Source organism: Vicia villosa, linkage group LG3, assembly GCF_029867415.1.
Source record: "Vicia villosa cultivar HV-30 ecotype Madison, WI linkage group LG3, Vvil1.0, whole genome shotgun sequence".
In the NCBI taxonomy this organism is placed as follows: domain Eukaryota; kingdom Viridiplantae; phylum Streptophyta; class Magnoliopsida; order Fabales; family Fabaceae; genus Vicia; species Vicia villosa.
This window is the reverse complement of record NC_081182.1, coordinates 46,279,045-46,294,768: the sequence shown is the minus strand read 5'-3', so window position 1 is coordinate 46,294,768 and position 15,724 is coordinate 46,279,045. Positions and strand designations below refer to the sequence as shown.

At 36.2% G+C, this 15,724-nt stretch overlaps 2 protein-coding genes across 2 annotated transcripts; one reads left to right on the top strand and one right to left on the bottom strand.

Annotated features, from left to right (window-relative positions):
* Positions 1-1,862: 1,862 nt before the first annotated feature.
* On the top strand, positions 1,863-5,386 carry LOC131655613 (uncharacterized). Its single transcript, XM_058925447.1, has 4 exons — positions 1,863-2,200; positions 2,284-3,729; positions 3,802-4,749; positions 4,832-5,386. The coding sequence occupies exons 1-4, from the start codon at positions 2,018-2,020 to the stop codon at positions 5,321-5,323; spliced, it is 3,069 nt and encodes a 1,022-aa protein (XP_058781430.1). The 5' UTR covers positions 1,863-2,017; the 3' UTR covers positions 5,324-5,386.
* Positions 5,387-7,961: 2,575 nt separating this feature from the next.
* LOC131661268 (uncharacterized) lies at positions 7,962-14,857 on the bottom strand. The gene is made up of 5 exons (XM_058930738.1): positions 14,400-14,857; positions 13,999-14,299; positions 8,802-8,960; positions 8,382-8,677; positions 7,962-8,283 (listed from the first exon to the last, which is right to left on the bottom strand). Exons 1-5 carry the CDS (start codon positions 14,586-14,588, stop codon positions 8,062-8,064), a joined length of 1,167 nt encoding a protein of 388 aa, XP_058786721.1. The 5' UTR covers positions 14,589-14,857; the 3' UTR covers positions 7,962-8,061.
* Between the last annotated feature and the right edge of the window lie 867 nt (positions 14,858-15,724).

The following is a 15,724-nucleotide window of genomic DNA, read 5'->3' as shown; positions in this document are numbered from 1 at the left end:
GAAATAGTGGAAGATCATTATTATTTCCCGATGGTTTTAGCACCATTGAAGAGTGAAGTGGAAAAAGCAAGGACGAACGTCGAACCACTATATATCGTTGTTTACTCTTCTTTCTTCCCTCATTTCCTTTAACTTTCTGCATTCATTACAATATTTATTGCATCATGGCAGTGTTTGTATATCATTTAGGTTAGATCTTGCTTATTGCAATTTAATGTGTAAGCTTAGTTCTGCGATGCATCAAACCTATTGGATCATTATGAATCCAATTATGTTTTGAATGAATTTCTATGTAAAGGTTTTTAAATCGCTTTGTTTAAAGCAGCTTTGGTTACCTGTAATTGATTTGCATTAGAATGATTCATGCCTATAGTCTGTGTTTGGATTGATGAAATATAACGGAGCAGAATGGAACAGAGCAGAGCGGAATGGAATATACATTTCACTCTATTGTTTGGTTATTTTATTAAAAATATCTCATTCCATTACATACACTCCAAATTAGATGGAACAAAAAAAGAGGAATTGAATGGAATAAGTTGGAATGGATTCCATCATATTCCATTCGATTATATTCATTATTTTTAAATCCAAACAATAGAACCTAATTAACTACCACTTCATTACATTCAATTTTATCTCATACCACCAATCTAGACATATCCTTAGTAATATATTTTAATATTCTTATTAGATTAATTTTTTATTGAGACGCTTTCAAACTATCTTCGTGTTATGTTTTACTTCTGTATTTTTTATAATCTCTGATTTTGTTTTTATGGGAATTAAATTGTTTTTTTTTAATTGTCTTTTTTTGAAGATATGTTTATATAGATCTTTTGTTTCAATATTCTCACCCAACACTCCTCCTTCCATTAGATCAGTTGATTCTTATTCTTTACACTTTTCAATGTCATTAATAAAAAATAATTCTATAAATTATATCATGTTTTATTTTATTTTTGCAAAATTATTTACATCTTTTAACCGGCATAAAATTGTCAAAATGTGATTCGTAGTAAAAAAAAGAGAGACAAAAACAATATCCATTATATTAAATAATATTTTCCCTGCTTACTCTCATTTAATCATGAACCATGAAAAATCTAAGAAATTGTTTTGTAACTCACTTTGCAAATCTTCAAAACGGTTTATAAATATGTAGGGTTAGGGTATCACATACGATTTTTTTAATTTTTAATGTTCAAATAATATCTCGTAGAATATGTCATTAACAATAGGGACAACTCTATGTTAAGACCAATAAGGGCTCAAGATAAGATAGGATAGAGTAAGCATCATAAGCTTTACAACCTGAAAAATTAACACGTACGGTCAAAATGATTGTAGCCATAAGAAAATCGAAAAATCCACATACACTAATTTCAATGTTACTTAAATAATACATTTGTCAGGCCATTTTCAGTATCATATTATTTTTCATTTCCGTTCAACCATTTGTGAGGCCATGATGTTATCTCCATAAGATTTCAAGATTTTCGATAACGATGGAGAGTACTAAACAGAATAGTCCATTCCAATTCATTAACATAATATATATATATATATATATATATATATATATATATATATATATATATATATATATATATATGTTTTTTTTTAAATTTGATATTTAAGTATCAAAATCATTGTCTACAAGTTTAAAATTTTATTTTGTTTCATAAAAAAATAAATGCGGGGTAAAACGACCCTGCGGCCATTGCATTTTTTAGATTTATAAAGGGTTAAATAGTGTTCACCCCCCTGCCAAATAAGCGATATTCGGTTTTCCCCCTCATTAAAAAAAAATTTAGCCTTGGCCCCTTAACAAATAAAGATTCTCCAGAGGGAAACCTTAATGAGGGAGATTCCATCAGAACAGCCTACGTGTAATGGATCTTCTGGCTTATGTGGCATGGGGGTGACACGGTGGCAGTGTCTTCTCATATTTCTTCATCCTTATATACATAATCCCCCTTGCAATTTTAGGGTTTAACATTGTTAGAAACTTGAAATGGGGAAGAAGAAGCGTGTGTGTAAGAAAAAGGCTCCGCCACCGTCAAAGGCCACCAAACCGCCGTCACAGTCCAAGCAAAGGAAGAAAAAGGAGCAGGAGGCGGTAAAGCCCAAGACGGAGAAGCAAGTCAGGCATGCAAACAAGAACGAAGAAGGAGGAACCTCCGTTCGTGATGAGGAGGTATGTGTACCTAGTCTTTCGTTTTTTCAGTTAAGATTAGTATCAATGTTGGGTTTTTGTAATGTATGATTATTCTATTTCAGTTTAACGATGAGTTCAGTGCTGTTATCCAATATGGTGGGGAGTTTGTGTTTCTGAACGATGGTCGTACGATTTATAGAGGAGGTATGTCGTCGTTAGTTTCGGGACTCCGTTTAGAAGAGTTTACCTTGGATAGTATACATAGGTTGGTGATGGGTTGGGGTTACCGTGAAGGGACATATAGAATCTGGACTCTAATTCGTGAAATATATGAAGATTATTTTCAGATTAGAAAGGATGATGATTGTTATGACTTTGCTACATATAACTGTGTGAATCGAATTGACGGGGAACTTTTTATAGAGCATGATGTTGTAGATATTGGAGCAACCGTAAGACTTCCTAGGTGTGTTAATGAGGTTGGTGAGATGGAAGGAAGTGATGAAGAAGAGGTTGAGGGGCTAGGTGATAGTGAAGATGAGAGGGCCACTGCGCTTGTTGATGGTTTTGAGGGGATAGATATAAGTTTACCACAGAAAGAGGTCCCAAAAGTTGCTGAATATGTTAGTGTTAGTAAAGAGAAACCTTGCGAGGAAGATGAATATGTTAGTGATGAGTTGGAAAGTTCTGACCCTGATTTGTCTGACAGTGAGAAAGCTAAAGTCCAAAAGTTTGAAAAGTTCAAAAAGGAGCATTTAAATAGGGATTTTAAATTTCAGTGGGGTATGGAATTCAACTCCCTAGATGAATTTAGGTATGCCATACGTGAATGGTCTGTATTAAATGGGAGACAAATTACTTTTGTCAAAAATGAAAGTGATAGGGTTAGGGTGGTGTGCAGGGCCACTTGTGGGTTTTTAATGCTATGCTCCAAAGTGGGCCACAAGAGGACATTTGCTATAAAAACCATTGTAGACAAACACACTTGTGCTAGGGTTTTAGACAATAAATCTGCAAATTCAAGGTGGGTGGCTAAGATTGTTTTGAAGAAGATGCAGACCTCACAAGATGTCAGAATCACTGATATTATACAAGATCTGAGGCAAAATTACTCTGTAGGTATAACTGTTTGTAGGGCTTGGAAAGCAAAACTCATAGCCAAGAAGATGTTGGAGGGAGATGCAGATAGGCAATATGCAATATTGAGGAGGTATGCTGCAGAGTTATTAAGGGCCAGCCCTGGAAACACTTTGGCTATAACTGTTGAAAGGCCTAACCCAACAATCCCACCAAGATTTGGTTGCTTCTATTTCTGCTTTGAGGGATGTAAAAAGGGTTTCATTAATGGATGTAGGCCCTTTGTGGGAGTGGATGGCTGCCATCTTAAAACAAAGTATGGTGGTCAATTGCTAATTGCTGTAGGGAGGGACCCTAATGATCAGTATTTTCCACTTGCTTTTGGGGTTGTGGAGACAGAAACAAAAGAAAGCTGGAAGTGGTTCTTGGAGCTGTTGATGAATGATGTGGGCCAGAGCAACAGATATGTGTTCATATCAGACCAACAAAAGGTATGTTTTCATGAGACTTTTGTCAACCTCTATAGTTATTGTTGTGTGTTACTAATGTAATTCAACTTGCAGGGTCTTGTTGCAGTCTTTGAAGAGATGTTTGAGAGAATTGAGCACAGGGTTTGTTTAAGGCATCTATATGCCAATTTCAGGAAAAAATTTGGAGGGGGTGCACTCATTAGAGATCTAATGATGGAGGCTGCAAAAGCCACTTACTACCAAGGCTGGTTACAAAAGATGAATGAATTGAAGTTGATAGATCTTGATGCCTGGACATGGTTAATGGGTGTTCCTCCAAAGTCATGGTGTAAGCATGCTTTTTCCTTTTACCCTAAATGTGATGTACTAATGAATAACATATCTGAATCATTTAATGCTACTATTTTAAGTGTAAGAGACAAACCTATTTTGACCATGTGTGAGTGGATTAGGCTGTACTTGATGAATAGATGTTCTGCCTCATCAGCCAAACTAAAAAAATGGCCTCATAAAGTAATGCCAATACCTAGGAAGAGACTTGATAAAGAAGTCATGCTAAGTGGGCATTGGTTGCCCACTTGGGCAATGGATGAGACATTTGAGGTGAATCATTCATATAATGGTCAGAAGTTTGTAGTTGACATTGCTAAGAGAAGTTGTACTTGTAATTTCTGGGAGCTAGTTGGCATCCCTTGTAGACATGCTATTGCTGCTCTATCTTTCAGACAACAGAATCCAGAAGACTTTGTAGACAGTTGCTATCATAGGGACAAGTATGCCATATGTTATAGTTTTCCTATAAGTCCAATCAATGGTGAAGAAATGTGGCCTGAGGTAGATGCTGATCCAATAATGCCCCCCATGTACAAGAGAGGTCCTGGCAGGCCTAAGAAATTAAGGATTAGGGAGTGTGGAGAAGAAGGTGCTAGAAGAAGGAGATTACCAGGTGTGTCTTATAGGTGCACCATTTGTGACAAATTTGGTCACAATGCTCAAACTTGCAAAAGCACAACTCAGAATCCCAATGCACTTAAAAGAAAGGTATGTCTACTCCCTATTACAACTCAAAATGTTTTTTCAACCTGTATATGAAATTAACAAATGCTGTTCTTCATTCATGTAGAAAAAGGTTAAGTTGGATGCTCAAACTACTGCAACTCATGGAGCTGAGACTGGTGCAACTGATGTTCCCCAAAGTGATGCAACTGATGGAGTTCAAACTGATGCAACTCATGGAGCTGAGTCTGGTGCAACTGCAGTGACCCAAACTGCTGCAACTGATGGAGTCCAAAGTGCTGCAACAGATGGAGTTCAAACTGAGACAAATCAGACTGATTTTTTTGGAGACATTACTGATGATGTGATCTCAAGCCTGCCAGAGTTTAACTCTACCCAATGCTCTGCTGTGGATGGAGCCTCACAAAGGAGAGGTAAGAAAAAGATGTCACCTACCAAGCCAATCAAGAGGAGGACAAGTGAAAGACAGAAGTTGTTCTGGTTTAAAAAACCAATAACTGGCCCAGGTGCTACCTCTGAACAACCAATATCAGTGACTGATGAAGATAACAATGATGAGTCAAGGCGTGGGAAGAAGAAATTGAAGAAGAACTATTAAGTCATGATTATGTATAAGTCCTAGTTATGTATAATGCTAGTGAACTTCAATATTTTGTTTATGTGCTTTTTTTGGATGTACAATGATGATGTATTTTGGTACAATATTGGTACAATGGTTGTCCTTTTGTTATCCATTTTGTCTGTTAAGTAATGATATCCTTTTGTTATCCATTTTTTCTGTTAAGTAATTTTATGCTACATTATCAACCAAATTTTACAACAAATTATAACAATTTAATGAATCATACTAAATCACAATATTGTCTCAAATATGAGTCACATTTTTTCTGTTAACAAAAACACATTACATTGCATATAACTGTCAGTTACATTTTTGTCTCAAATATGACTTCATTTCATTACATATATGTGTACATTACACCAAACAAAAACCAGGACATAAACAATGCCAATTTCAGATGGGAAATGCTTCTCTTCAAAACAGCCTGCTTCAATTTGGTTTTTTCCAGAATTCCTTCCATCAACTTAACCTTCATATTTGCCAATTCACAGTCCTTGCATAAATGTTCTGAACTGCTGATTTCGTCATCCCAAATAAAAAAATCACAACTATGATCCATCTGCAACAATTACAAAACAACAATCTTATTCAATGTTCAGTAAACCCATTTAACAAAAAAATGAAATACCTAAAACCTTACTCCTGCATTCTTGCACTTCCAGAATTTTCGTCTGCGATTCTTGGACGTCTTAGCTACCCACATCTTCATGGGACGACTGCATCCACAGGTGGGGATCTTGAAATTCACGTTGGAGGTGTAGGAATTGCAGCTACCGATGCTTTTACTGGTTTTCATTTCCACAGGTGAGAGTATGAACGAAGAGAGGATGAAGCAACTGGAACCACGAAGAGAGGATGAACCCTAATATTTGGGAATAAACCCACCCACGATTGGCCCTGAAGAAGCAAGAATGGAAGAAAATCAGAATGAGATGACATCGTGAACCCTAAATCCCAAATTATAGAGGAAGACACTGCCACCGTGTCACCCCCATGCCACATAAGCCAGAAGATCCATTACACGTAGGCTGTTCTGATGGAATCTCCCTCATTAAGGTTTCCCTCTGGAGAATCTTTATTTGTTAAGGGGCCAAGGCTAAATTTTTTTTTAATGAGGGGGAAAACCGAATATCGCTTATTTGGCAGGGGGGTAAACACTATTTAACCCATTTATAAATTATAAATTTTCATGTTAATGTCCGCGCATGTAAACATGCAAATAGGGATGCAATAGATAAGATTTGGACAGAATATTATTATAGTATTCATCCTCATATCTGCAATTTAAAAAATTCCAGAGCCCATACGCGCGTGGGCACCAATATTTATACATGTATTTGTATGCTATGGGTGCCTAAGTACTCAAATTGGTACTCGTTTACCCGCATTTCTAATAATAATAATAATAATAATAATAATAATAATAATAATAATAATAATAATAATAATAATAATAATAATAATAATAATCGCTTAATTATAATTTATCATGTGATTTTAAGTTTTTAACAACATTAAAAAAAATTAAGTGATATTATTGTTGAGTTAAAAAGTGAACAAACCGTTATATTAAGATAGATGCTTATAAGTTTAATAAATACGTATTTAAGTTATAAATTAACATGTGTTATATATTACTTAATAAAAATAAAAATATATATCATACAGATGTGGAGCGGAGTGGATACTAAGGTACTCTTACCTACGCTCATACCAGATTGCTTGTGTCCGTGTCTGAGCTCATTTTGTAGATGTTTATCTTACCCGTGGTGGGTAAATTTGGAGGGTACCTACTACAGATGGGTCCAATTGTCATTTCTACCTGGAAAAAAAAAACAGAGTAGGAGAGGGACATACTAGAAAGTGCAGACTTAAAACCTTGATTTGTCCTGCAAAAAAGTGCAGACAAAACAGACATGTCCAACAGACAGGATCCATTTTATTACCACCCCACAAGAATAGACCCATTTTGCCATCCCTACCATCTACCGACAAGAGCCTCATTTAATGTCAAGCAAAATCCTATAAAGTCTCATGCAGAAACCTCGTTTAATATCAGAGCAATGTAAAGCCCACATGACAAAATTCAAACTAGAGAGCTTGAGAAAAATACATTATCAGCACCCAACTCTTCACCCACCAACAAAAATATTAATGTGACATCTTAGTTGTGTTCAATCATGCATCACTCACTATTTCAGTATCTATAATTTGTTAAACAGACATGTTTTACTCCAACGTTAAAAGTGGTCAAGTAATGATGAACAAACTCTAGAGTATATGCTTCCTAAGTGGTGGTCCTAAAGCATTCACTGTAGAAATATGTTTTGAGGTTGGAAAGTTCAAATCTGTGGTCCTTAACCATCATGAATAAATGTGGATGGGAAGAACTTTCGACTTTCAAATGTTAAAGTGAATCATCACATATGCTTGTGGACCTAAAAGACAACAAATACACATGTATGAATTACCAACCCACGTTGAGTAAAGTATAACCCTACTCATCCCACTCCAAAGCACGTTACTTCTCCAAAATCTCAATCATTATATGTCAGGTCACTGCATGGAACAACAGAAACACAATTGCATTACCGAACAGTGTTTACTGATAAAATTTGGCAAAATATAGATTGTGTTATACAAGAGTATTATGTTATATTACAATCTGGACTATACTAAATGGAAGTAGAAGAGTGTTCAAAAGAAACTCAATTTTAAGCATCCTGGGAATCTAATTGGAGGTTAATCATGTGGGAACCCATAAGCTTAGAGATTTCCTTGATTGCAGCTTGAACATCAAAATCACCCTCATCGGGAAACGTCCGTCTTGATGATGACTGTTGGTTCATTCTATCGTATTCATTTGCAGCAACGGTTGTCTTCTGTGAAGTGGCAAGGGCCTTCTCCAAATCTAATTGCGATAATGGTCTAGGTTCCTGAAACGCGAAAAAGAAATAAATCAGCTTACTAATTTTCATCATTAAGGCAATGAAGAATGTAGAAGAATGTAGAAGAAAATGAGAAATATACTAACATGAGTTTGTTTCCCTCTCTTTTCATTATCCAGTAGCTCTCTAACAGGAAAATATGCAGCCTTCTTGCAAAGATCGAATAGATCTGAACCAGTGTAACCCTTACATAATCCCGCTATATGATTGAAATCTATGTTGTTTTCGATACTTTCCCCCTTTAAGATAACCTTCAATATCTCAGCCCTCTCTTTCCGGCTTGGATATCCAATTTCAAAAGCTTGAGGAAGTCGCCGTAGTATTGCTTCGTCAAGTTCAGAAGGGCGATTAGTTGCTGCAAGTACCATAACTCGAGCATTCTCTACACAAAAATAAAAAAAATAACATAAAGCAGTCGGATAATAACTAAATATCCATAAAAATTATCACTTGTTTTGAAATTTTAGACCAAATAAAACCTACACGATAAGTAATTTAAATCTTACTGTTGGTGGTGAATCCGTCCCATAGAGCCATGAACTCGGTTTTCATATTTAGCATAGCCTCGTGATCTGATGAACGGCGTTGACCCAAAAAACTGTCAACTTCATCGATGAATATGATGGCAGGCTGAAGCTTATCAGCCAAGCTAAATACGGCAGACACTGAAGAACAGCAAAATATTAGAGATGAACCACAGCAAAGAATCACACTTAAACAAAGAACACAAAAAATAAGATACAAATTAATACTCCCTCCATAACAAAAATATAGGCAAGTTTTTGCTTAAATTTTATTATGGAAGGAGTATTGTATAATCAATCAGGGTTTGATAAATGAGGCGTAGTTAGGTGTTCCAGGTTTCCTAATATAAGGCCACTATCCATCTAAGAACAACAGATTGCAATTAGATGAACAGATGGCCACCCTTATCCATCAAACAGGCTGAGATATTGGCTTAAAAGAACGACTACACTTCCCAGTATAAATATATCGGTTTAAAAGAACATCCACACACTCCATAATATAAACTACATGCATAGAAAACAAACCTATTGATGATACATTTGGGAATTGGAAGCTAAAAAAACAAGTTCAATGATTAGTCACATTGTATACCTACATATTCTTTCACAGGACAAAATAAGGCAGCCTGGTGGATATGAAAATCCAACCTTGGCAGGGTCTAGGAAGAGATGTAGGCAGTCTTTTAGCTACATGAAGCACGGGGACACGCGTCGGAGTCCGATGCTTGTATGATACTCGTACTACATGTGTCGGAAAAGTCAGACAAGTATCCTCAAATAAATGGTTTTTTTTCTGCTTCGACACTCTTCAAATCGGTGTCCTACACCAGTATGAGACGCATACGACACGCTTCAGTTGTCGGCATCGGCAGAATTACTATGCATGGCAGTCATGAAAATGAAAGTTGGTCAATGTCCTGCCATACTTTCACCCTACCTGAGCCGACAGACGCCGGCAGTTAGTGGTTGGGGGCCTACAAGCAAGGTAAAACCGTGTTTTAACTCATAAGATCAATCTTCGACACTGAACAATCCTGATCCCAAACTGAATTGAAACATTGCTTGAGTCATTTGTGCTAACTTGTGAAATCACTTGGATCTCTAATCTTCGTGATTTCACTGGTGCAAGTACCAACTGAGTTACACTGGTTGAATTTCTCTAGTTTGTTACAAAAATCAGTTTTCTGGGTTTAAAGTGAAGGTGTCAACAGGATGTCAAGCTTAAATCTGGCGGCAAACTGTGCCAGCCTCCTTCAACTGAGTTTGTCAGCTGATTTTCTCTTTAGTAATTGGGTTTCTGCCAGTGTGAGCTGTTTGCACATCGCTCTATGCCCTTTGTTTGAGCTTCACTCTCCTCTGGGCTACAACGGCAAAGAATAGGTCAAGGAAAGGTTGGATTTCGATGAGGGGCGTATGGAGCAAAAATGTAGGTTTTTATATGTTGGGTCCATTTCTTTCAAACTAGAGAGCCAAACCCAAATTGGTCATAGTTACAATATTAGTGAAAAAGAGCAGGTTCTACTTTAACCTTTATTCAAAACACAATGGCCCAAACCCAAGCAAATGGAATTGAACGATATAAGCAACCATTCCCTTATTATTCCAACAGCAAGTCAGCAACATAGATCATAGGTCCAGGACAGAAGTGTTTCTATCAACTGTTAGATTGAACCTTAGAGGGATAGGTTAATTTTGAGGGGGTGGTATTCTTCAGAGCAAAAGTGTTTGTTATGCTTTTATTGTTAGGTTTATTGGTTAGTGAAAGAGGTGGACAGTGGACACACATAATTAGGACACGAGGAGAGAGGGGCATAATTCACATGTGGCATATCCATGGCTCAATACTCATCCTTTGTACTTGATCGGGTAACGACAATTTGCTTTTTGCTCTTCCATGAAATCATATTTCCATCAATGAAAACACTAATCTGATGTAGGTTGTCTATCACTTGCATTTCCTGCCGAATCAGCATATGAATATCCAATGATATCAATGTTGCCTCTTGCATTAAAAACCTTTCCAGGCGATGCTTTAATGTATTTAGGAATTTGAATAATTGCATGCTAATGGTTATCACAAGGAGAGTTGAAAATCTACACTAACCGGAAAAGATATAACAGATCTAATCATGGTGAGGTAATTCAATTTGTCCATAAATTTTCAGTATCTAATTGGATCAGTATAGGGTTCCCCCTGATTAGGAAGAAGCTTTACATTAGGATTCGTAAGAGTATCAACTAGTTTGCAATCTGCAAGACATGTCTCTTCCATAATATCAACAGCATACTTTCTTTGGGAATTAAAAATACCTGACTTCGATTGAGCCAACTCAATTCCAAGAAAGTAACAAAGAGGACCCAAGTCGTTAATATGAAAGTTTTGAAATATGTTGTTTTAATGCCTCAATACCTTAAAATCATCACCGGTAATCACAATGTCATCAAGATAAACCACTAGATAGATATACTTGTTTGACGAGGAGCATTTGATAAAAACAGAGTAATCTGCTTCACAATGTATCATCTCAAATTGTTGTAATTCTTTGCTAAAACTTTCAAACCATGCCTGAGGTGATTGTTTCAAACCATCCAAAGACTTATGGAATTGGCTTACCAGATTACACTTCTCATGAGCAGCAATTCCAGGAGGTTGCTCCATGTAATTCTCCTCCTCCTAGTCACCATGTAGGAATGCATTCTTGATATCCAACATAAATAGAGGTTGGTGTTTCATGGCCATGTCCAAAAAGAGACTGAATATATGCCATTTTTGCTAAGAAAATGGGTCATGATGTCTTACCACAGATTTAAGTAGATGCCTTTGCCACTAGGTGGCTTTGAATTGATCTATTTTTCTGTCAGGGCGACCCTAAAATTGGATAGCCACTTGCAACCTACAAGATATTTTCCAGAAGGAAGAGGAGCAAGCTCCCAAGAATGATTAGATTCTAAAGCTGCCATTTCATCAAATATTGTTTGCCTCTAATCTTGGTGGGAAAATGCTTCTTAAATAGTTTTAGGAATAGAAACATATAAAAATGTGAAAACAAGCACAGTAGGTGGGAGATAAATTGTGGTAAGACACAAATTTATAAATAGGATAAGGGTTTTGGGTTTAACATGGTAATGGGCAAATCCCGAGACACATGAGGAGCTGGAGTAGGGGTAGAGGCACTTGGAATACGAGCTGAATTACGTGTGGAGTAGGGGTAAGGGCGATGCCATGTAAGTTCAGGGGTGGGGGAGACTCTGTTGAGGAGGGTGTATTTATCACCAGCTAGAGGACCGGAAGATAAAGCAGAGAAAACATAGCATAGTGGAACAAGCAACGTCGCAAACGGATGCACAGAGGGTGGTACCTGACACGCACAGCCAGCAGGGTGTTATGACACTGGTTTTAGGTAACAGTTGATCATAGGATTCCAATCATGGTGGAAGAGATCCAGTAACGACAACAATACAAGGCAGTATAGCCAACAGCCAAAGAAAAAAATTAGAGTTCTTAACTTTGCTCTGTGTACCAAGTTGAGATTGAAAAGTACTTCTTGTATATTGTGTGAGAAGATATATGGACTCCGACACGACACCGCTAATATAAAAATATAGGACATCGCTGGTATATATTTATTATAATATAATTATAACATAATAAAATAAAATATTTAAAACAAAATATATAATAATTAATAACATTAATACTAGAGTTAGTATTAAAAATAAAATTTTAAAATAAAAACACTACTTTAAAAATAATATTAGTACAACTAGAGTTAGTACTAGAGTTACTAACTAATACTGTTAGTACTAAACAAAAAAATCTAGCACTTAATTAAAATGACATAGTAAAGCTTTCTTTAACAAGAGCAAATTTCTAGTACTGAACCAACAACAACAACAACAATGAAAACAAGCAAGCAAATTTCAATTTAATAAAGTAAATTGAACCAACAGTAACAATGAAGAAAAGCAAGCAAGTTTCTTTAACTATCAATAAAATTAATAACTTTTAAAAATTATCGTACAGCAACCACAGACAAATTACATCAAACACAGACATGATACATTACTGTACAGTAGCAAATAAAGTAAGCAAGCAAAGAGATATGAAAACACACTTTATGATGTTACACAGCAAAAAAAAAAAGATTACGCAGAAGGAAAATATGCTATGATGTTACACAGCAATGGAAAAAAGAGTTGAGAAGAAAGTTTGGAAAAGAGTATGAATAGGGCAGTGTTTTCCATGGCAGATGGCAGAGAGCCAAAATCCCTCCATACTAGACGCCTTGTGGCGCCGACGCGTCGTTATAGCAGTTTATGATGGAAAACCCCACAATACCGGCTGATATTTACCATTGCGGCGAGCCCAAAAACCGGCATGTATACCTGCCATAGCGCCGCAGATAGTTGATAAAACTGGAATAGGGCAAGTAACATAGTTTTACTATGACGTTCTGTGTCTTCTTTTTTTTCTTCTTTTTTATTTAAGGACACCTTTCACTTCTTTTGACACATGTCAAGCGGGTGTACGTAGACACGCAAGTTGCAAGCAATTTTCATGCTTTCAATTCCAAATATCTCAACGAAGTGAATAGAGAAATAACTAAGTTGTAGAATAGAAAAATCAAGTCTTATTGCATGTTTCATACATGTAGCCATCTTTATCCTTTCCAAGTAGTTCGGTAAACCAATCCCGTAGCAAAATTGCTTGTCATGCATTCAAAATTCAAGATTAAACTTTAAAATTTTTGTTGAACTACAATTACCTTTTAAGCAAAGAAACTATGTTGGAACTGCTCTAATCACTTATTATTAATGAAGGCATGACTAACCATACAACTCCACGCATTACCACTCTCAACAATGAGTAAAACAAGATTGTAACACATTCAACTTATCTATCCAAACTGACAAATTATACACAGCTATCATCATATAGTTGATATGTCAACCTTTTTTTACAGATGCAAAGCAAGCATCAATACACTGAATGGGTCTTTGCATGAACATAAGAATTTTGTGAAAAATATAAGACTTCTAAATTTACTGAACCAAGAGAATCATAACAACCATGTGAATAAAGTCAATAAACAAAAATTCAATCTATCATCAAATATACTACAAGATAATTTAATGGTGAATTATATAACTATTCATAAAGATAGCACACACTTACCAAGTTTCTGGGCATCCCCAAACCATTTGCTCATGAGGTTAGATATCTTCACATTAATGAACACTGCTCCGGACTCCTTGGCAATAGCTTTAGCAAGCATGGTTTTCCCAGTGCCAGGAGGTCCGTACAACAAAACCCCCTTTTGTGGTCCAAGAAGCTTGCCATGCGAAAACAAGTCGGGCCGTTTCAAGGGCAGAATAACAAGCTCAAACAAAGCTTGTTTAATAGTTTCCAGTCCCCCAATGGAGTCAAACTCCACATCAATATGGTCAGGGTTTATAACATCACAGGCTATTACATCCTACACACAGTAAAAGGCACAAATCAAACATCAAAACAAAACATCCTAGTTATCATCAGTACAGTATTACACCAAAAAAAAAACTTTGCGAAGCTGGTACCTCGTAGGGATTGGTTTGAATGAGGGGGCGACCTAGACGCTTGGCAATTTGTTTCTTTTGTTCAAGAGCTTTCTTGGTTGATTCACGGTTAGGGTCAAGGTATCGGAGTCCTGTGACCAATACCCAATAACTCAGCGCCGCCCTAGCTGCGTACAGCAATATCTCTTGCAGGAACTTTGTATCGGTCATTCTCTTAAAACAATCAAAATTATAACCCTAATATTAGGGTTAAATTTGTTGTCTAACTTTTCTTTCTTCTTTTTCTTCTTCAAAGTAAAACCTTACAATTCAAAGCATTATCAACTCTCACTGTAGAATACCGAGATTCTAGGATGAAATACGAGGTTATGAATGGAAAGAGGAAAAATCTAGAACGTAAGAAGTTGCCTTGCGGATGAGGAGGATATTGAAATTAATGGGCCTTATGAATTGGTCCATGAAAATATATCGGAGTTGCCTCGTGTAAAAGATAGGGGAAAGGAATTTCTTAGTAAGTTAGTAATACACTCATAAGTCTTCTTATAGATTTTTGGAAAAAAAAAATGGTGATTTCGCATTTGCGTTTTTAAAATAATATTTTTTTAAGAAAAAAATTTCGGATGTGCACTTTCGAAGGCACATTTTTTTCAAGAAAATGTAATTTCGCATGTGTACTTTCGAAGACATCTTTTTTTCAAGAAAATGTGACTTCAGATGTGCATATTTGAAAATATGTATGGGACATCAGAAAAACAAAATCCTTAAAACCAAAGCAACAAAGCATATATTCATCATAAATTATTGAAGTTTATCGTTACATATTGTTTATAAACGGGTAGTTGAGGGCGTCGCAACATTTTGATAACATCTTCTCCCGATCTTTGAAGCTTCTCATCCAACTTGATCGTACCCTTTGGAGAATATTGTTGAAAAGTTGTCCACGTAACCTTTAAATCGTCGTCGTTCTTGAGCTCAAATGGGGTGAACAATATTTTTCCTTCAGTGTCAAGCAAAGGTTAACGATACTCAAGTTTGACCACCTTTCAATTTTCTGGATATTGCAAGAGAGAGTTTGGTATTGGAATCAGATCGGCCGACCGGCGTATCGTGCGAGAACCTAAATTAGAGCGGCATCGTGTAACCACTACTGAAGTAGACAAAAGCAAGGTGAGGACGGGTTTGAGTCGTTTCTGATTGTGGCTTGTGATGTTGATTAAACGCTTTAGAGTGTGTTTGGATGGAGCATTTTAATGAGGGAAAGTAGTTTTTTGAGGGAATTTAAAATGATTTGACCAAAATCCATTGTTTGAATACAAAAATAAGAATTGTTAAAATGATAGAAATTT